Source organism: Puma concolor, chromosome B1 (genome assembly GCF_028749965.1).
Source record: "Puma concolor isolate L17-30 chromosome B1, mPumCon1.1.hap2, whole genome shotgun sequence".
NCBI lineage: Eukaryota > Metazoa > Chordata > Mammalia > Carnivora > Felidae > Puma > Puma concolor.
This window is the reverse complement of record NC_141670.1, coordinates 129,437,547-129,460,073: the sequence shown is the minus strand read 5'-3', so window position 1 is coordinate 129,460,073 and position 22,527 is coordinate 129,437,547. Positions and strand designations below refer to the sequence as shown.

Here is a 22,527-nt window from a genome sequence, read left to right as displayed (position 1 = left end):
TTGTCATCTAACTTTGCCGCCAGGATGTGACTTGTCTGAGGTTTGGTAACGTGAATAACGCCTCCTGCCTGCTGTCAAGATGTGTGCGTTGTAATTCCCTGAAACTGTGAACGTGTTACCTTACCTGGTAGGGCAGTCTTTGCAGGTGTGATTAAGGACACAGACATTGAGATAGGGAGATTATCCTGGATTATAGGGGTGGGCCCAAGCTAATCATATACGGCCTTCATAGCAGAGAAATTTTCCTGGCTGGATCAGAGAGATGAGAGTGAAAAAGACAGGAGAGATGGAAAGCAGGAAGGAAACTCAATTTACTATTGCTGACTTAAAAATAAGGAAGGGAGACACAGGCCAAGGAGTGCAATCACTGGGAAAGCTGGGAATGGCATTCAGCTGACAGCCAGCAAGGAAATGAATTTCCTGAAACCACAAGGACTTGAATTTTACCAATAATCTTAAGGAGAAGGAAACTGATCCCCCCTAAGGCCCTCACAACTTCTTGATTTTAATCTTATGAGAACTGTGTTGTTTTCTCTTACTTACAGAATTGTAAATTTTTTGTAGTTTAAGCCACTAAATCTGTGGTGATTTACTAGGACAGCAGTAAAAAACCTAATGCAAGAGGCTTGGATTCTTCTGAACCTTTGTGGTATATACCCTGCCTAGAACCATGTCTATATATGTCAAGATGCTCAAGAATATCTGGTGAATTAATAAATTGAGTTGATCATATGTTTTAAGAAACCTTAGCTCATCTCAACAACAAACCTGTGAAAGAACATAGTTGTTTCTAGTATTTACAAAATAGTATAGTCTATGAGATTATCAAGAAGTAAGCTTAGAAAAGAGTTTAATAGATTTCCTCACAGGGGTTTCTGACACCTCTTACCAAAATCACCTTTCTATTTGATCCATTATTTTAGAATCTGAATGGAAAATCAATTCCCATTCAAGTTCAAAGTGAGCTTTCCATTTCCAGTATTTAAGGTAGCGTGTACCTATTATCCAAAACATGGTATTTAAAGAATGTAGAGGAGGGAACTTGTTGGGCAGAGCACTGGGTGTTTCCTGTAAGCGATGTGGGAATCTACCCCCAAAACTAAGAGCTCACTGTGCACACTGTATGTTAGCCAACTTGACCAGAAATTATATTTAATAAATAAATAAATAATATAAAATAGGTATATTAAACTTCAAAAAAATGTAGATTCACTAAAGTACCTCATGTAGGCTTATTTAGGTTCCTTAAATTGTCAAAATCTATTTTTTAATTGAACTCGCTATGTTAATCCCTTTAACAGCTTTTTTTTCCCTGAAAATATCTAATGATGTTGTGCCTCTGTAGCACATACCATGAACTTAAAAGAAGGTAATTTAAACTCTAAATGTGTGAATTTTATGTGTGAAAAGATTCCTACTTAGGAAAACTATATTCTATTATCCTTAAAATAGACTGCATTATCAATTCAAATGTATAACTGATCAAATTAGAAGAGGGCATTAAAAATAGTCATCTAGGTAACTATTAACTTTAAATTCATTTTCTCTGTGCTCCACTTATGTAGAAAGAGACAGGAGTTTGAAGCTAATGCTACATTATCAGAAGTAAAAACAGTTTTTAAAATATGCCTGAAGGAGTATTTTTCAAGTTTACTTTAGTCTGAATATTCTGAGGACATGGTAACTCAAGTCTAGATCTTGAAATATTTGAATTATCAGAAACTCCCAAGTTTCTCCTCCTAGACATCACTGCCTTCAAAAACAGTTTTGTGCTATAAACTGTTTGCCAGAATGTAATAAAAACTCTAATGCCTTCTAGAGAAGAGGATTGGTTTTATCTTTATTTTTTATTTTGGTCATTCTCAGTGTGGTCCCTCAATCACCAGCATCAGCATCACCTGGTAAAGTGTTAGAAATGCAAATTCTTAGACCCACACCTCAGCAATCCCTGAATCAGAAACCCAGGGGGTGGAGCCCTACAATTTGCCCTCTAGCAGATTCTGATGTGATCTCAAGTTTGAGCAGAGCACAACTAACCCTGTGAATTGCTTACATTTCACAGACTGTTCCGCTCATCAACTGAGCAAAATTAAACTGAAATGAGAAATGAAGAAACTACGATAAACTGGGTACCTTAAAGAACCCTGCATTTCTGAAAGTTGCCTGTTGTAGCTGTGTATATACATACTGTCTCAATTTCCACAGGTTTCTAATTTATCCATAAGGAAAGAGTGTAAGGAGGTGCACCATTTGGGAATCATTAATAAAGGATCATCTATGACCTCACAGAACATTTGCACATTTTGGTTACAGTTTGGTTTTTCCCTTTGATCTGTGTTTGCCAAATTTATAATTTGAACATGATACCAAACAATGTGCCATGAGGTCGAAATCATGATTTCATTGCCCCCCTTTTAAAGACATAAACATGTTTTCCTCAATACTGAAAAATGGTATGACTGATCTCAATCAATAGGTGTTTCCCTTGGGATGCATTTGTTCGAATACATATGAAGAGTCCCTGTGGTTGCTGAGAACACTCAATAGAGAGCCCATTAGGCATTCCTCATGGCCCCCAGCTGATACATTCATTCAAACAAGTACTCAGTAAGTGTCTGCAAGGTACTTAATTACTGCCAGACACTGAACAGGATATAAAGTAAGGCAATTCTCTGTCCTCCAGGATTTTATAATCTAGCCAGGAATTCAAAGGAAGGGGACTAAACCACCACGTTCTAGGCACTGAGCAGAGCAGGAGACGTAAGGTAAATCTGATATGCCCCGATTCGAGAGACCCCCGAAAACAAACCACCAGAGTCCAGAGTCAAAGCCAAGCGGCAAGGGTCGTTTATTGCAGGTTCGAACCGGACCTCCGCTCACTCGTTACCGGTGACGCTAAGAGGTCCCGAGTGAGGATCTTACAGCTTCTTTTATAGGCAGGCACAAACAAGTTAGGGATTTTTCGCGGTTACAGAGCTGTTATTGGTTGACATTTAAATTTGAACACTCAGCAGAACTTGATTGGTTCCCGCCTTTTTTTCAAACCACTCAGCAGAACTTGATTGGTTCCTGCCTTTAGGTCAGACCACAACCGGGCACCCCCTGGCTGGTTCCGGGAATGGCAGGGGGTGGGGGGGGGGGGAGGTCTTTTCTTTGCAGTTGTGAGTACACCAAATCCATGTAAACACTCAAGGAAGTTGACATTATTTCCAATTTGTAAATAAGGGTACAGTAGTCTTAGTGATGCTGAGAATTTGTTCAAATTCATCAGGTAAGAAAGTGATGGGGGTGAACTTTAGAATCAAAACTGATTTTTAAGTCAAGGAGTTTCCAGAGTACCACTTCTATAAAGCATAAACAGAAATTCCTAGGTGTCTATAATAAGTGCCTAAATGAATGATGCACGTTGCTTGCCCAGGCAGATTTTTTTTAAAGGGGCAGTAATTGTGGACTGGGAAGTGCAAACTTTGCAGGAAAAGTTCAACACAGATGTTTATGGAAAGAAAAAGTGTATGGCTTGGGTAGGAGAAAAAGGGTTTGAAAGTATTCCAGATGGAAGACACTATTAAACAGAAACGTTTAGTCAGGAATGAGAAAGGCAAGTTCTGGTAGGACTATGAAATCAGCCCAGCACATTTGCAGTGCCCAGTTAATGATTTGGAATGGCTCTGCTTGGCTCTGGCTATTCCTGAAGGCAAACGCTTTAACAATTAAGGGATGGCGATGAACAGTCCCACTTAAGCAAAGCTAAATGTAAATGCACCACTTTACTGGCTGTGTCCTAATGTATTCAGCCAAGGGTTTGAAGTCCCTACTTCTTTCAGCTTTAACTTTGGATAAGCATTATCTTTCCTTATGTAAGTGACAGTTCTGTTCCTCTCCTCTGCAGCCACCAGGATTCAATCACTTTAGACTTATTATCACTCAAAACCTCACAGGTAAATTTTTATAAAATCTCTGAAGTCCCTAGAGTTGAACAAATTCTTGGGAATGTCGGGTCTCCCAGGTACTTGTTTGCAGATACTGCAATGTGCCAGAAAGAAACCACAATTTTATCTTGAGTAATCCAATTTCACTCCACTTAGTATTAAAGAAATATTAATGGATGATAGGGTAAATAGAGCATGTCTAAAGAAAAGATGCATTTGAATGGTCTATCCTATTTAACTTCAGTGGATTTTGATATGGCTCTGTATTTATTTTGGATCAAAGTCCCCATATAGAGGTAGAAGGAGATTTCAAGGGGAAATTTCAAAAGTGCCTTTGTTTTGATTTCTTGTTAAAGCCCTCTCTGTGGTAAGAAATATTTTTTTGTCATTTGGTCGCTGTGAATTTCAAAAGGATCTCCTATGATAGAATAGTCATCCCCCAAAGATCTTTGATGTACTATGGGGAATGTCTTTGTTCCCAAAGAAGATAATAAAAGCAGCAAGAAAATAATAAACATTCTCTATAGGATATCACAGTTTTAATTGACCACGGACACTCAAATCGATGTCTTAATCTACAGAGACATGGCAAGGTCAGCAGCAGAGGAACTGATAATGCTTTACTTTCATAATATGAGGGATATATTTAAGATTTGTAATGTACACATGAAGTATCGTAGCTTGAAAGGATAATGGGCTTTAAAACTATAGATATTAATTATACTTTAATGTGATTTTTTAGCATATTTTAACAAAAATTAATTAGAAAATATTTTGCTTGGGTAACTTTCATATGGATCCTTTTAAAAATCAGTTCCCTTTTGTAGTCGTATGGTCAAAGAATATGCACCCATTTTTCAAGATAACGTTTTTGTCAAAATTTTACATATTTTGAAAGTATTTACAAAACCAATAATGAAAAATAGGAGTTACTTCCCTATTCCTCCCTACTTCCTCTTCCCACTCTGTGGAAACAACGTTTAATTTTTGTTTTGTGTTAGCTACTTCTATTTTCCAAGTATTTTTAAATAACATTTTTACACTACTTTCCCTGATTTTTAGATATTGATATTATCTATTGATGGACTAACAAAAAAGATAAGAATTTAGTTTATATACAGTTATCTCACACAAAGTTACCCTTTCCTTCCAAAATAGTTTTAACACATTTGTAATTATATCCTTATTCAGTATTATCATTCCATAGCCACGTAAACATTTTTTTCCTGGCTCCAGAGAGGCTCCAACTGTTTATTCAATATGTCTACCTTCACTGAATCACTTTACTTTTTTGTTCAGTGCCTCACCAAACCACATATATATCCATTAGCCATATATATCTGTATATATTTTTTTTCTTTAAGATATATGTATCTTATATATTGGGGTGTATGTATATATGTATCTTAAAGAAAAAAATTAGATTAAGATCTTGCTGCTTCTGCTTCACATTATTGTTTTTCCAATTTAGTTACAGAAAGTAAAATATAGCTAGCATATATAGCATTGTCATCATGTTGAGATTTGAACTTCTTTTTGGAATTTTTCAATATCACCATTCATTGCCAGTCTTTAAGTCCTATGTAAATATCTCCATTACTGGCTGCTGAAGAGCCATAGCTTTTGAAGATGAACTAATGGAATAGAAAGCCTGTAATAAAGCAGTTTTCTCGCCTCCTCATATAGTAATATATTTTTCACCTTGAACTCTGAGAATGACACCAGTCTTGGTGTTGATATGTTACCCTCTTTGGATCAGCATGTTTACAATAACTAAATTCCAAACTTGTCTAATTGACTTCTTCCTCTTTGTATTTTAAACTTGTGTAGTTTAAGGAGTTCAGCGGTTTCATTCTCTCTCTCTCTCTCTCTCTCTCTCTCTCTTTTTTAATGTCATACTTTGTTCCCCAAATAAAATGTCTTAAGAAAGGAAATAGTCTGGCATTTTTGTTTTACTTTTATTCAAACAGCAACAAACTCTACTGTCTTTATATGGGCTTTTTGTTTATATCCTTGATATTTTTAGAATTTAATATAGATTTCTGTAGTTTATTAAATTATGTCTCGAAAGCCACTATTGATTTGTATAAATTGGAAGAGCCACTGACTTAATAAAGAGGATTTAATTCAGCTTTCAAGGAGAAACTTATTCTTTATTGAAGATTTATGGTCTCCTCAACTCCATTCAGACATCTGGCATATTAGATGGCCCTTGACATTTTGGTGAACCCTTTGATAATTTTAATCATAATTCAAATTTCAAACAACAAATATTTGGGATGTTCCAGGTTTTAAATAGCATCCAACTCTCAACCCTAAAAATGTTCTTACTTGACTCTCAAGAACATTTTTTTCCATTTAAAATGCTTTACTTTTTAGCTTTCCCAAAGTCATACTCAAGCTAAAGAGATGGATTTTCCTAGTAGTGTGAACTTTTACAAATACAATTAGAACAGAGAAAAAATTCATTATTTAGCAAAATGACATACTTTCCTAACAGTAAAATTCGATCATCCTTTGACCTATTTTTTTTTTCTCTTTTCTGCTGTTGTTTTAATCACAGTTCCCATTGGCTTATTTTGAGTCCTTGACCTAATTATTTTCTTTGAATTTTCAGTGACCTTTTTATCACAAAGTAACTGTAAGTAAAAGAAAGTAAAAGTATAATTTTAAAATATATATACAAAATGATTCAGAATTTCTTGCAAATTAATTATTTCTATTAAGTAATTTTTACTAAGGCATATCAGAAAAATTGCAAATAATTTGAAGAATGTCAGGAAATTAATCTTCGTTGAGATTGTAGGAGCTCTGAAAATGAGGAGTGTAACTACTAGTATCAAAAACTTTAATAAAGTTTGTTAACCATGTTGTTAACCATATTAATATATATAATATGGTTATGGTGCATATCTATATGGTATATATATATTAGATAAAATTTAAGAAAATTAAAAGATAAAAGAATACATACTTTACTTTTAAATTCAATTTTTTTATTCCTTTTTTTTAAGAATGAAAGTTTTGGGGCATTTGGGTAACTCAGACAGTTAAGCATCTGACTCTTGATTTCCACTCAGGTCATGATCTCACGGTTTGTGAGACTGAGCCTCGCACTGAATCAGGCCCTGAGCTGTCAGCACAGAGATCTATTTCAACTATGTCTCTGTCTTTAATTCTTACAATACTACCAGACTATTTCTAAAGAAAGCCTTCTCAGGGCAGCTGGTGGCTCAGTGGGTTAAACATCCAACTTTGGCTCAGGTCATGATCTCATGGGTCGTGAGTTTGAGCCTCGCATAGGGCTGGGTGCTGACAGCTCAGAGCCCAGAGCTTGCCTCAGATGCTGTGTCTCCATCTCTCTCTGCCCCTTCCCTGCTCATGATCTCAATCTACCCCCCCCCACCTTATGTGTCTCAAAATAAACATAAAATTAAAATATATATATATATATGGAAATATATATATATGGAAATATATATATATATATATATATATATATATATATATATATATGGAAAGGCTCTCATACTTTTGTCATCTAGGAAGGAAGGCTTTTGAAGCTTTTCAACCAGCCTGATTTATGAACATTTCCAAATGCTCTGGGGAGGAAAACAGGTGGCCCTCAGAATTGCAGCTGTTAATGCATGTCTTTGGGTCTGAGGGAGTCCAAGGTATTATTATCCAATAGGTCCATCTTTGCTATCTTAACTTTCATATTCTGACCTGAGTAACCTGTGAAGTTATGCTAAATATGAACCTATGCTGTGAAACAGTGCTAAGTCCTTAAGTAATCTGTGAAACATATGGTAGATTCGAAATCAGTATGTAACTCTTTATAATGAACCAAGAAAGTCCTAACACATAACTCCAGGCCACCTTTTGAATTATGAACCACAGCTGTGCCACACAGCATTTATAGCCCCAACTCTAGTGACAGAAACACACCTTAGATCCATTTTCTAATTCCTAATAAAAATTCAGTTCTCAAAAGAAATACCTACAGCAGTCTTCAGAATATATATATATATATATTTTTTTCTTTTCTTTTTATCTGACTGGAGTTAGTTAAAGCAAGCCTTGACACATAATTTATTTAACAACATAGCAAAACTGATTCCTACTGTTGAACTTGGAATGGCATATAAGAAATAATGAACAGGCAAATTCAATGATGTATTTCAGGATATAATTGGTAGCCTTTATTTAAGGCTGACTTTATCACTTGGAGATGGAAAAACAAACAAACAAGGTAGTAAAATCAAAATAGCATTTATGGTTACCAATCCCCAAAATTCAATTCTTGTACATAATAACCTATCGTCCCAAATGGAAAATACATGTGATTGAAATAACTTATATATGGTTTGTGCAGGTTTAACTGAGGTACAAATAGCACCACTTTAATGTCGTATAAAGAAGTTTGCTTCAAGTAAAAAACAATTTTTACACAATAGGCTTAAAATGGCTGTATTCTCTCGGAAACGATTTTGTCTTTCCTCCCATGGAAAGGTGCATATTTGTGAAGGAGTATCACCTGTAGACTGGCAGCACTGTTGTACTTTTCCTATTCCTAATAGTCTGCAGTGGAGCTCGGCTGCAAGCTCACTTAGAGTGAAGACCGGGTCTGCCTTGCTCAGTGAAGCAACTCCCGTCCTAGCACTGTGTCTGGTATATTTCAGGTGCTCAACAGCTTCAATGGTTTTGTCAAAGTAACTGAATGGATATAGAATTAGTGTCAAGTCATGACACTCAGTTTCGGACCAGAGCTTTTCGTAAAGCAGTGGATCTCAAAATGATTCACTAAACCTGCAACACAGGCACCAACTGGGACCTTGTTAGAAATGCACATTCCCAGACTCCAGGCCAGAACTTCTGAATCAGAAACTATTGGAGTGGGCCCAGAAATATGTTTAAAACATCTTCCAGTTGATTCTAACGCATGAGAGCCTTGAGAATCACCTATGTGAAGAATTCCCCAATACACTGTACACAGTGGCATCAAAGCTTTTTAGAATTAGGAGAATTCTAGACAACTCCTGTGGACAGATTGTGAATAATTTTCATTTCTCAAGGCTTTTTCTACTTCTCAAGAACTTTTTCATTTAACTATATAGCAACTATTCTCTATTCATGTGTAGTAAGTGGTGTGTTTTATGTAGGAAGGCTGAATAAGTTTGAGTTACTGGTACAGATCCTGAGACAAGAACATGGGTGCAGATGATTTACCATGATGGTCCCAAAATGCGCCAGTGAGGAATTGGTAAACGTGAAAGAAAGAGAAAAGCCAGTCAAGAATGTGTTACAAGGAATGGATCGCAAATATGCACAAATGGGGCGCAATCCTGTGGGGAATCTTCTGAGAAACTGTTTGGAATATGCCTCAGAATCACCCCTACTGGGAGACAGGGGCATTTATCCACTTTCTCCCATCCCCATTGGCTGAGAGTTGATCTCCAGAGATGCTAACATACCCCCACTTCTAGGTCATGTTTTTGTGTGTGGCCAAATGATGCTAGAAAAAAGTCCTTTGGCAGAGAAGATAAGAGGTACAAGATCTTGAGGTGGCACATGTCAATATTCTGGAAGCTCTTTTCACCTGCAGCTGCAGGGCAGTTCACATGGGCTGAGGGGGTGTGGGGCAGAGTAACCATCTAACATCTACAGTAACCTTATGGGGCAAAGTAACCTTCTAATAGCATAATTTAAATCCGGTCCACAATACTTATTTAATGTCTGTTATGAGTCAGGTACAGAGTTGTTGGGAATATATAATAAATAAAACATCGTCCCTGCCTCAAGAAACATTTACTATGGTAGAGAATGTAGACAAATAAAAAAAAATTAAAATATAATCAGATCTGTTCAGTGATTGTGGTTCATATCCACATTTTATAAGAAGGGTTTATGGTGGGAAAGCTGTAGTGATCATGGAAAACTTTTTAGAGATGATGAGGATAATTATACCTAAATACATAGAGGCAAGACAAATAAAGAGGAGTGGGTGAGTTGGGGACAGAAGACAGGCTGATCACTATGTAAATGGGAGGAAAAGGAGAAAGCAATCACAGGAGATATTTGACAAGATTGTCTGTAAAAGTCATTTGAGAGGTCATATGTTAGGTGAGAGGAAATCTATTGTCCCAAAGGTGGTAAATGGAGAGATGTGGAAAGCACGGAGTATGTAAATAACTGTTGTTGCAGTTTCCCTAAGGAGGAAGGAGGAAAAAGACCCGGCGCTCTATTGAAATGATAGAAGACTCCAGTGTCTTCTTTGGAGGAAGAGTGCCTATTTTACTATCAAGAGAGGAGAGGAGTGAAGTGGAGACAGTGTTTATTCATTTTTAAAACAGGAAAAATAGCAGTTACCTTCACGGGGTTGACATAAGACCTAAATGGTGAAAGATGTTATAATGTTTACCATTGTTTCACATAGGTAATTACAAACCCCCAAAATGTTTGCTGTTATTATTCATATATATATATATATATATATATATATATATATATACACATATACATATATATATATATTTCAGATATCCAGATATATATATTTCAGATATTTTATATATATATATGTATATATGTATATGTTTTTTTTTTAAGATGGGCAGGAACTTGGGGGCTTGAAACCATTTCTGCCTGTGGATTTTTATTCATTATTTATTTAAATAGGAGAAACATGGCTTGTGAAGTTGTTAGGGAAATGGACTAGTGGAGCTGGCTGAAGGTCGAATTCTTCACTGCCATGGGGAATGCGGAAGGGCAAAACTGACTACGTATACACGTAGAAGAATCACTAGATAGAATTAAATGTCCAGTAGGGGTTGGAAGACTTGAATTTGCAGTAACACTAAATCAGGCATTTCTGTGATCCCTTACTAGGAAAGGTGGAACAATGTCAGTGGCATTCAGGGTAACTCTAGTCATTTTGTAGAAGTTGTGCAATTATAAGCACTGACAGGTAAGCATACATGTAAACAAAATTAAAAAAAAAATAAAAAATAATTTATCAAGGGGTTTAAGATCAATGAAAATTTGAAACTGTGTCAGATGATTTTGAATATTCTTGCCTTCTGTGATCATAGCATAGGGTCCTTTGTCAAACTCTGTAATTCTGTTCTACAAATGACATTTTGTTTGAGCAGTTAACAGTTGGTGCCTCAGTTTCAACTGACATTTTGTTACTAAACACAGTTCTAACACCATAAGGTGATTTGTCAGTGGTAAGAAAAAGATGGTTTATATTTCACCATAGTGAAATAGCACAGACGGGAGAGTCAATTGCTTGAAATTCTGGAAAGTGTCCATGCTGTCAAGTCCCACACCATTGAAAACATTTTTTTATAGTAGGCCACAAGGTATATTTTTTATGAAAGAAACTAGAGGAGAAATTCAGAAACCCCAGAAAGCGTGAATCTTGTTTTGATTCTATAAAATATGCAAGGATGGTACTTCCAATGAGCTTAACTATCTTGAGAGTGACCAAAATAATTAGTTTAGGACTATGGCCATGGGAGTCCGCATTTTGCATTTCCTTATTTTCTTTTGGGTACTTTGCATATCGAAATTAATAAATACCTTTTGAATACTTTTCTCCCCCCTGCAAAGTCTTTTGAGTTTAAAATCATCAACATTTTATACCACTCTTGATATTCTAGAAAGCAGAGTCACTGTGAAATATTAGAAAAGCCCAAGGATAACAGAAATCTTGAACTAAGAATGTCTTTTAATGAGTAATACTTCCACAGTGGCTTCATCAATGATGAGTTATTGGTAACCCAGCATATGGCAAAGTTACACAAAGAAAAGTAGAAAACTGATTAGCTAGCTGCAGAAATTAGATGTTTAATGGCCTTATTGCCTCATTGCCACAATAAGAAGCATTGTACATTTTCTCTTCTAGAAGCTTTTGACCCTTCATCTGTGGTGATAATCAAAAGTTCTGTTATGAAGAGAGGACAGGACCAGATAATGTTTCTCTGATTAAGCAATAACTGCACTGTGTGTGTGTGTGTGTGTGTGTGTGTGTGTGTGTATGATGTTATATATAATGTTGGTCAGTTAATCAGTACAGCAAGCTACTCACATTCTAAAAGAATATGGGAATTAAGAGTAACTTAAAGAAAAACAAATTTTCTTATACTGCTTCAAGGAAAAGGTCATGGAGTAGAATGATGGGTAAAATCATCTATGTTCTCAAATTTTCCTATGGTTAATTCTCTTTCACAGGTGCACAGTAAATACAAATACATTATACAATGGAGTTTAAATACATAAAACACCAGGGTGTATCATACAATGTTATACAACATTCAGTTTAACTGTAATTGTTTTCATTTTGAAGAAAGATGATGGTTTCTGAAGCTTGGATAAAGAAGGCTATGAAAATATTATATAGGAAAGATGTTTACTAACTATTGATCCTGGCTTACACACCCAGCTTTATGACATGGGTTCAGTTTCTTCAGTTTCTTATGTAAGGTGGACATAAATGTGGTGGTTACATCATAAGGATATAGTGAACATTAAATAAGTTATCGTATGTGTAAAAGCAGTTTGTGCCTGGCATGTAATAAGCGCTCAGTAAGTATTCGCTTTTATTATTATAGATACACTGTAAATAGCATTAAATAAACATTACTGAATTGGATAAATGTACCTAATTAGTGTTAAAAATCCTGCAGTAACCTAGTGAAGGGAGAGAGGTTAACAAAGGAAAGAGATTAGTATTTTTGATTAGTTACAATGTTCCAGGTGTTTTAGATACATTCATCTATTTAATTAAGCCTCACTATCTGTGATAAAAGCATTATTCCTATAATCAGGAAACTGAGACTCAAAGTCAGTAATATCGCTGAATATCAGTAAGGGGATCTGGTATTTGAACTCAAGCCTCGTTATTCAGAATATATGGGTTTTTTTCCTGATACCATATACCCTCCAAATGCTGAGGTTTTTGACCTTAGAAATTTTGAATGTAATTCCATACTTCATTACCACATAAATAGTCAAGTTCTCTTCATTTGAGAAAATGTGAAGAAAGTTTCTATTTATTTAATGTTTTTAAAAAATTAAAGCCCATCCAGTGGCTTTCTTCCAATACAAGTTTATCAAATGGTTTAGCCCTAGGTGAAGTAGGGATATCCATGATATATAAACATGAGTTAGGGCTATATAGTTGTCTTTTTTCCACAAACATTTAGTGAAAATCTGCCTTGTGCCTGGCAGCAAATTTTTACTGAATCTCAACTATACAACACTGATTATTCCAAGGGTAGAAACCAGTGATCAAAATGAAATTCTTAGCAATGAAATTTATATCCCTAGTACACAGAAAGAGGCAGTGAGTGAGTGTGTGTGTGTGTGTGTGTCCTGTGGGATAAGTGCATGGGGGAGCAAGAGTGAGTGATTAGAGAAGTCGCGCCTGATGAAGTGAGATGTATGCAGAGGCCCACATGAAGTGCAGAGGGTGTGTGTATGCACCTGTCTCCCTCTGGGAAGAGCAATTCAGGAGGCAAAGCAAGGGCAAGAACAGGACTGTACCGGAGGGCCAGCAAGGAAGCCAATCCAGCTGAAGAAGAGGGCATAAGGGGAATATAAAACACAACACAGCTCTCATAGTCTCTTACATAGCTAAACACAATTTAATTAAGGATGGATAAAGTTTCATTCAGAGCACTAGATTAGCACAGCTTGGGGACATCCTTCCTGGGGTTAGGGAAGGTTAAGGGTTGGGAAAGGATTTGGCATTTACTGCAGTCTGCTTTTTGAGAAACAAACGCTTTGTGGAGGAGAGAAGGTAGAGAGGAGATCAAAAGGAACCCAGGGGGAAAAAAAAGGCAAAGCATGGAAGTTCACAGTGGTGAAAAGCCTGTATATTACATTTTCATGTGATCCATAGACTTCTCTATAAGAAACTTTTTCCCCCTTTATTTGCTTCAAGATAACAAGAAAGCTGCATTTCATAAATCCCAGCAATTAAGTGTCAATGTGTCCCCAAATCATCATTTTAAATCAAGTAAGAACTTGTATTATTTTGTTTTCCAGTTATACTTAGGAATCAATTTACGCTGTCAAGGATCAATTTAGCTATCAAAAAACAAGCACAGTTAAAAAATTTTTTGAATGTAATTCCCTTGTTGTGCCAAAGGTTAACATATTAGCATGTAGTAAAACAGGCACAGCAAAGGACAAATAGTCTCTCAACAAACACTACTTTTCCTAATTGATTTGGGATAAGTACTTCTTAATCACTATAGCAGAACATCTAAAAGAACACCAATGCAAGCAAACATTCAGAAAGATTTAAAGTTATACAGTGATCCCTGCACTGGAAACAATTGTCACATCTTTATTTACATCCTCATCAGACAAAGTGTTGAAATCATGAATTCACTTTTAATCATTGTTCAATTTCAATTCAGTAATTTAGGACACGGGAAGACCAGTCTATGTCATAGGATGAATGCAGATTCTCTATTTTGTGTGTGTGTGTGTTGGTGCCCATCTTTCCACATTAAGAAGCATAGCAGGTAGCATACTGTTGGCCAAATCTCAGCAGTGGCATATTTCCATCTCCCAGGGGGTGTGGGAAGACCCAACTGCACAGCAGTAACAATAATTCTAGCATATCCGTTTATGAAATAACTTTGGCAGTAATGGCAAGAGGATTTGGATGAAAGTGTATTTGTGGTCTTCCAGCTGGAAGATCAGAGCAGAGATTCTAAAGCAAAAGGCACAGAGTGGGATGGCAGATAGTAGCTGCTTGGATAAGAACAGAAGAGAGTTGGGGACCCATGCTGAGCTCAAGGGGAAATGCAAACAAGACAGTCATTTCACAATATCCCCATGTTACCCAATATCAGTTCGAGGGATTACCGATGCCATCTGCTGGATATATTTGGGATTTTAAAATGGAATCTGCACAAGTAGTAATACCCCAGTGTCTTCCTGTACTGTGGCTTTGGAGGTTCTAGTGAGAAGAAAAATGAAAATCAACCTATCTACAAAAGAGAAAAAAAAAAAAAAAAACAAAGGAAATGAATCCCAGGTTGACTGTACCTTAAGATGGCTAGAGTTTTGTCTTTTCACTCTGCGTTTTGAAGAATTAGAGTATTAATTGCATTTTTTTAGGAGAACTTTGTGTCATGCATTTTAGTCATACATGACCCTCAGGACACTGATTGTTTGCACTGTAAATCCATTGATCTCTTCCTAAGAATACTACTATATCTGTAAACTTTATATACATTTCCTTTTATACTTTATTGGAGTATAACAGTTTGTTTTGGTTTATCTTATTTTATTTAATTAGGAAGGGAAAATGATTAAAAGGAGAAAAGAATCACTGTTTTCCTAAAGCTATGACATATGCATTTAAGTTTTATATAATAGATGATAATTTGACTTTTGTTTTTGTATTTGTTATCATTTTATAGACAATGTCCTCTGTTCATCACACTCTCTGTAGGATTATTTTAAGACCATGATTTTAAAGTTACAAAATTCCTCATGGTGCTTCAATAAAATTTTAGGACTCTTAGGAATACGTGGCTAACTTAACTGCATATTCTAGTCTACATTTCCCCAAAAGTACTAATCCCATAGGATTTATAGTAGGAAAAATGGTTTCCATGATCAAATTAATTTGGAAGATGCTACATCCCAAATATCTTCTCCTGGAATTTCATAAAGACTATTAATTAAAATGGAGGAGTTGGTATTTATTGAGAGTTTGCCATTGTTACATTGAATCTTAATTATGATTTTATTATGTAGGCACTAGCATTAACTCTAGTAACAGATGAGGAAACTGAGGCTTATGGGGTTGGTAAGTTGCTCAAAGTCACATTGGAAGCAAATGGAGGCATTGACTCTTTTACTTTAGAGCTCATGCTCGTAAGTCTGAAGCCATATGTCCCAACATATTAATAAATAAAAACAATATTACATCTTAATAATAATTTTATGTCAATTATATTTCAATATGGATATGAACCTGCTTAAAGCTTTGAGGAGTCATACGGTAATGACATCTATTTAATTTGGTCAACCTAACATTTCTAAATCTACCTGCTATGGAACACTTAGGAATTTTAGCAGAAGTAGCATCCCATGGAATACCGTTCCAGAAATACTGATATAAGCTATAACATTGCTAGAGATGAGGAGCCAGGAGGGGAGTAGCTCTTTAATATTTCTCTGGTACCTTGTTCCAGCATAGCTGTTGGTGTCCTTCCCCAGGCATGTTTCCACCTGACAATTCAGAATAGACAGGAATAGAAAGTAAACACCTGATATTTTTGCTGTTGCAGATGCACAGAGCATTGGAACCCTTTGCATAAATGTGTAATATTTAGTACATCCTGCAAAAGGAACAAGTTTAATTTAGTTAAGCCACAAGGTTGAGTGAAAAACAGCATGCTGCTGTTATTGTTTAGTCAATTAAATTGTCCTCTGTGCTCTGAAGAACCGTTCCACATTTATAACCAGTGAGAAACACGCTCTGGCAATTTCTTTGCTTCCGATTGTCTTATATTTAGCACATCTAAAGATCTGAGGACAAATGATGGAAGACATGGTGATAAATTGTCAGGCTTTTCTAAAGATTCAGAAGTTCTAAAGTTCCTGCCAGTGACAGATGGTCTGTCCTTACTCATCGCTTGTCTTCCTGACAGGGCTTGATTTTTTCCCCCTTTTTTGCTCGATTCCCTTAAAGTAAGCTCAGCTTCCTGGGAGGCAGGGTAATCTCATTTGTTATAACTATGTTACCTTGCATCAGTATGGAAACAACTCTCTATGTAAACAGGCACCATGCACCTTTACATTATTAACACATGTATTAACACATAATGTACGTGTATAGTGATAACAGAGCAGCATGGAGTAAGGAGATAAGAAACAGTTTACAAAGGAAAATCCATACTTCCTTTCTGTTATTTTGATAACCAAACATACAGGAGTTTCCATTGGATAGTTTTTTTCTTGCTGACTTGCCCAAGCATAATGCTGATTCCATAGCCCAAGCATAATGTGATCTTTTCAGGAGTGTTTCTTATCACTTATCACCATATATCACTATATATATATATATATATATGTATATATGTGTATATATATGTGTGTATATGTATGTATGTATATGTATATATATGTACATGTACAAATACATATGTATATGTATATACATATATGTATGAATATATGTATATGTATGTATATATGTACATGTGTGTATATGTGTATATATGTGTGTGTGTGTGTGAGTGTGTGTGTGTATTATTTTTAGGATATTCAATATTTCATAGCAATCTATTTTTTTTTTGGAATTTTGGATAAAAAATACAATTAGTGTTTACTAACTTGCTAGACACTTGTGAGAATCCACAGAATGAGAACACATAACTATAACAATGATGTACTCAGTTATAAAATAGATTCCCAGTGAAAAAAGGAAAAAAAAAATCAATCAATTTCTTAATCCCTTTCATTGGTTTCAATATGTTTACTGCCACAAAAGGAAATGAGATACTTAGGTAAGGAAGATGGGGAAAGGAAACAATTTTCACTGTTTGAGTTCTAACATAACTGTGGAAATAAATAAAAAGGCTTAAAAAATCCTAAGGTATCTTACAATCACTTCTTAATCCTATATCCAGAAGTAATTCAATTCTTCAAGTTAATAATGACACTAGTCCGATACAGTGTAACTTGAACTGAAGTGTATCAAGTGGAAAGGGATTAATACTACTAAAAAAATAGAAAAATTATCAGATGAATTGATTTGGGATTTACAGTAGTTAATTGGCATCTGTTATACACACCAATAGCTGAGAATTTCTTTTTTATTTAAATATGTCTCTTCTAAGAATGTTCATTATATGTTAGCTCAGTGTGATAATATGTGAAAAGCATAAACAACATTCCCACTCCTTTCTATGTTTTATTTTAACTCTGTTGTATTTTACCTTTCACACACACACACACACACACACACACACACACACACACTATACACAATTGTAGGTATAGTAGATTTTGTGTATATATACACAAACACACACTGTATACTAGTATAGTTATAGTAGTAGACCTTATTTTATCTGTTTATATACCTATTCTAGTCATATAAGTAAAAGAACTCAAAGCCTACCAGGTTTTCAAAGTCTAAACTACTAAACTGCCTGTCCTCTTTTTATCCCTTCCATTACAGATATCAGTTACCTTTTTAATCAGTGACTTTTTCACATTGCTTACTTTTAGTAACATTCAGTCATTAGAAAATCAGAGAACTCTTGCCAATTCCTTGTTTATGCATGAAGATGTTAACCTAAACCTAAGAAAAGTATACTTCTCCTTTAGTGGCCCTTAACTCAGATAATGAGTGAAAGCATTAACATTTTGTGTACAACGTAGCAATAAAAAATTTCAAAGTTTCTTTATAAAATGGTGCCACAGTGATACTTAGATTTTAGCTGTGTATATATGTATATTTTGGTATGTAATGAAAGGGATGAGACCTGTCTACCTTTGTATTCTTAAGAATCTTTCTGGTATTATTTGTTTTCCTTCCCCAAAGAAAACTGGGCTCATAAAAAAAAAAAAAAAAAAAGTCCTGAACATTCAACATTTTTGAAAAGGTCAACAAATATTGCATGGTTTTGAAATATTATATGCCTTTATAAAATCACAGAATTTAAAATTACTCTAATGAGCTATTTATTAAAGTTTATTAAGGTTAGAAAAAGGTACATAGCTAAGATTAACAAAAATGCATTGCATTTAGATAAAATAGGCTAAATTACTCTAACAAGTAGACCCAAAGTGTGATGTTTCAAGAGGTTTATTTCAGGGTTAGCACAATACCACATTAAGTAGTAGTGGAGGAGTATGGTCTGCTCCATGAACGCAAGTTATCGTAGTAAATGATTTCTTTCTTTATCTGCAGTAATGTGCTAATAATCTTTCTTCTTGTTTCCAATTTATACTGTGGAATGTCTGATGTGTTCATGCTCATGAGTGAAATTTAAAGACAAGAGTGAAAGAAGATTATCTCCCTGCTGATCCTAAGCAAGGGAAGGTGGTATAGTGAATAGAATCATGGCCTTAGATGACATATTTGCTTTTCTCCTTTACTGAAACACAAGACTGAGCTTGTACCTCTATATGTTTCATGCTTTGCCTGAAAGCTATTTCAGGTCAGAGTGTGGAAATGAGTAAATTTTATGGTCTAGACAAATTATCAGTGAGTTACCATCGTAATCCTTACCCTCTCCCTCTTTTACAAAATGCTGTTGTATGAGACAACTTTTCACTTAAAAAGGTCTACAAGTTAATGCAGAATTCTTATAACCCAAATGTTGCTTAATCTGCCCAAGCTGAGTCATCTCTTCATTCTACTACTGACATTGTTTCAATATTACTTTCAGTCTACATTGTGGCTTTCATTTCTTTTTTTTTTTTTTTCTGATTTCTTGCTGTTTCCAAATTTTAGTTATTCTCTTTTTTAGTCATGGATTTTTTTAAAAAAATGCATTTCTATCTTATCCAGAGAACTACTTTTCTTGTATCAGTCTCTGGTTTGTATTTCTCTAAATTCTTATGGAGTTCTTGCTTACTTTCTAACATTTTTTTTATTGCTAATAAATTAATGATGGTTTGTCTAAGATGGTAAAGAAATATAATCATAAAATTAGAGATAGATGTTGTCAGTATTGCTATAAAGTGATTTCTTAGTAAAACCGAAAACTGCAGTCACATTTTCCACATTGTTTCACATGTCAATTGAAAATATATGCATTTCAAAATATGATAATCATGATATAACTTAAAAATAAATAATGTATCTTCACTTCTATGATAATGTATCATCTATATAGTCCAGTAAAGTCATAGGGACTGATGTGACACATATGGAAAAAGTACAAAATTTATACTAAAATTAAAAGAGAAAACGAAGATTCTGAGAATAACTGTATCCTTTCCGAAAACATTGAATCATACAGGAAATATATTTCCAATTGTTTCTTCATGATTCACTGCAACTTTCAACAGTCATTTCTCAGTTGGTCCAAGAACGAGGAAAAAACAATCACCATATTATAACAATTTCTTGGTAGTTTTTAGAAGCCATCTTTGCTTAAAACCCAATCTTGGGGGGCACCTGGGTGAGTCAGTCGGTTAAGTGCCCAGCTTTGGCTTAGGTCATGATCTCACAACTCCTGAGTTCGAGCCCTATATCAGGCTCTGTGCTGACAGCGTAGAGCCTGGAGCCTGCTTTGGATTCAGTGTCTCCCTCTCTCTCTGCCCCTTCCTCTGCTCGTGTTCTGTCTCTCAAAAGTAAATAAACATTTAAAAAATTTTTAAAAATAACCTTTGGGTATTATCGCTGAAAATATCAGCAATATCTCTTACAAAACAGCCTCACCTATTATATGCCTGTATGCCCCATGGCATGAATCATAACAACATGCCTTAAAATATGTATAAAATCGGATAGAGTGGAAACAGATATGAAAGCTACCTCTACTATACACACCCCATCCCCCCACACACATACCCACACACACACTCTAGCTGTGTGTTTACTTTTTTAGTCCAAGCCAAGCTTGGACTTACTTTTTAGTCCAGCTTACTTTTTTAGTCCAAGCTTACTTTTTTAGTCCGAGCCAAGGACCATTTAGAATCAATTAATTCAAAGTTTGTCAGCCAAGATTTCTACCTATATATTGTTTGCTTTTCCATTTACATAAATTTTGTTTGTTATTACCCAGCTAAAAGCTACTGAAGTTACCCACCCATAACTTAATGCTAATATAATGTTTATTGCTTTTAGTTTTTACATTCAGGTAATTTTACAATTGAATCTCCTTAGGGAACACAGCACAAAGTTTTTCAGAACATGGAGCAGTTTACTTTAAGAAAATGGCAAACATATACACAGGGAAATAGAAAAAGATAAGAATGTTAAGTTAGAGCCAGATTGTGGAGGGTTATGTACTTAGATAGAAAGCCATAAAAGCTGATTTGGAAGAGGAAATGTGATCTGAACTACACTCGCAGTTAAATCACTGTATAGCATTATTTATTTTTTTTTCTAGGCTTTTGATGAATTGATTTTCAAACTTAATTAGCAAGTCTACAGTGCTAATAGTACATATTGAACACAAATGCTTCTATAATGTTTTGCTAAGTTTTCCATCTTTAATTAACAACAAAGACCTTTGTAATATATGATATTTTTGTTTTGTTTTGTTTTGTTCGCCATTTGCAAAGTATGTTCAGTTGATTTGGTTTGGTTTTCACTGTTAATGCTGACTGATAGCTGGTTTGTTTTCTATTCTAGGTTGTGGAGACTAATTTGGTTGCTTTTGACTGTCACTGGATCATTATAAATGAGGTAACACCAACTGAACCTTATTGTCAACTCTGGGTCCTGTTTTCATATATTTAGTCACAGCATTTCCTATGGCCTTGGAGTTCTAAGAGGAAACAGAACACAAAGTAAACTTTCAGCTTCCTGAGTGGATGCTAACTAAAAATAGAGTAAGGAGTTTTCAAAAAATTATAAATGGTTTTGAATGAATAAAATAAATGGAGATCATCTTCCCACTGAGTATCTTTTAGTCTTTTCCATTGGCATACACTGCTTGCTTTGGGAAATCATCTTTATAAAAAGTACAGTTCTTTGTGAACAAACTGAATTCCTCCCAGTGGAGTGCCTGTGCTCCATTTATATTTTAATGTTGTTTCTAGAACTTTTATATCCCACCCCCCTCACACGAGGATTAAATAGTTCAGCAGATGAATATGAATAAATAAAAATAGATATTTTTCTTTTCACAATGAAATATGATTTTAAAATCCATCAAGTTGTCAAGTTCCTCATGAAAGCTTATTGATTTTTGTAAAGACAATACATAAGATTAAAAATATATTATAACATGAGAACTCTGTGAGATAGATTGTTCCATTGGCACCTGCCAATCAGAAATGGAAAGGACAATGAACAAATCAGTCATGGACAAATAATGAGATCACATGAATTTTCCCCAAAAAGACCTAGTATTCATATATCTATTGCTCATGAAAAAAAAGAATTTTTTATTTATTTGTTAGCTGTGTTACTATGGATATATAATATAATCATCCTGTGTCTGTTTTTTCATTTGTACAGAAAGTTCAATCACATTTACTTTATAAGTTCATTATAAAAATTAAGTGAGATACTACCTAATACTCTTAACATACTGCTGACAACTGACATTTACTAAAAGGTACTACAAAAATGATTATAGCACATTAAAGTTCACAGATCACTTTCTCACATGTTAATTTATTGAATAATAAACATTATTCTATGAAACACTGAGAGAATGAAGTTCATAGAGTGTAATTGATTTTACGCAGAAAAATAAAAATCTAGATTTTTCAATAAAAGTCATAGATTTTTCAAGTTGTGTCTCCTATACATTGGTAGAATCTTAGTTCTGTTCTTTTTTTTTGAGCTATAATTAACATATTACATCATAGGTTCAGGTCTATCTATAACACAAGGATTATATAGATATATACACACCTTGTATATATGCAT

General features: G+C 34.9%; 1 protein-coding gene across 2 annotated transcripts in view; it reads left to right on the top strand.

The window, feature by feature from the left end:
* Positions 1 to 22,527, top strand: part of GRID2 (glutamate ionotropic receptor delta type subunit 2) — a 1,503,942-nt gene that overhangs the window by 851,808 nt on the left and 629,607 nt on the right. For both annotated transcript variants that reach the window (XM_086704576.1, XM_086704575.1), the window contains exon 5: positions 21,280 to 21,333. In XM_086704576.1, coding sequence (XP_086560702.1) covers positions 21,280 to 21,333 — 54 coding nt within the window. The remainder of the gene's footprint in view (positions 1 to 21,279; positions 21,334 to 22,527) is intronic.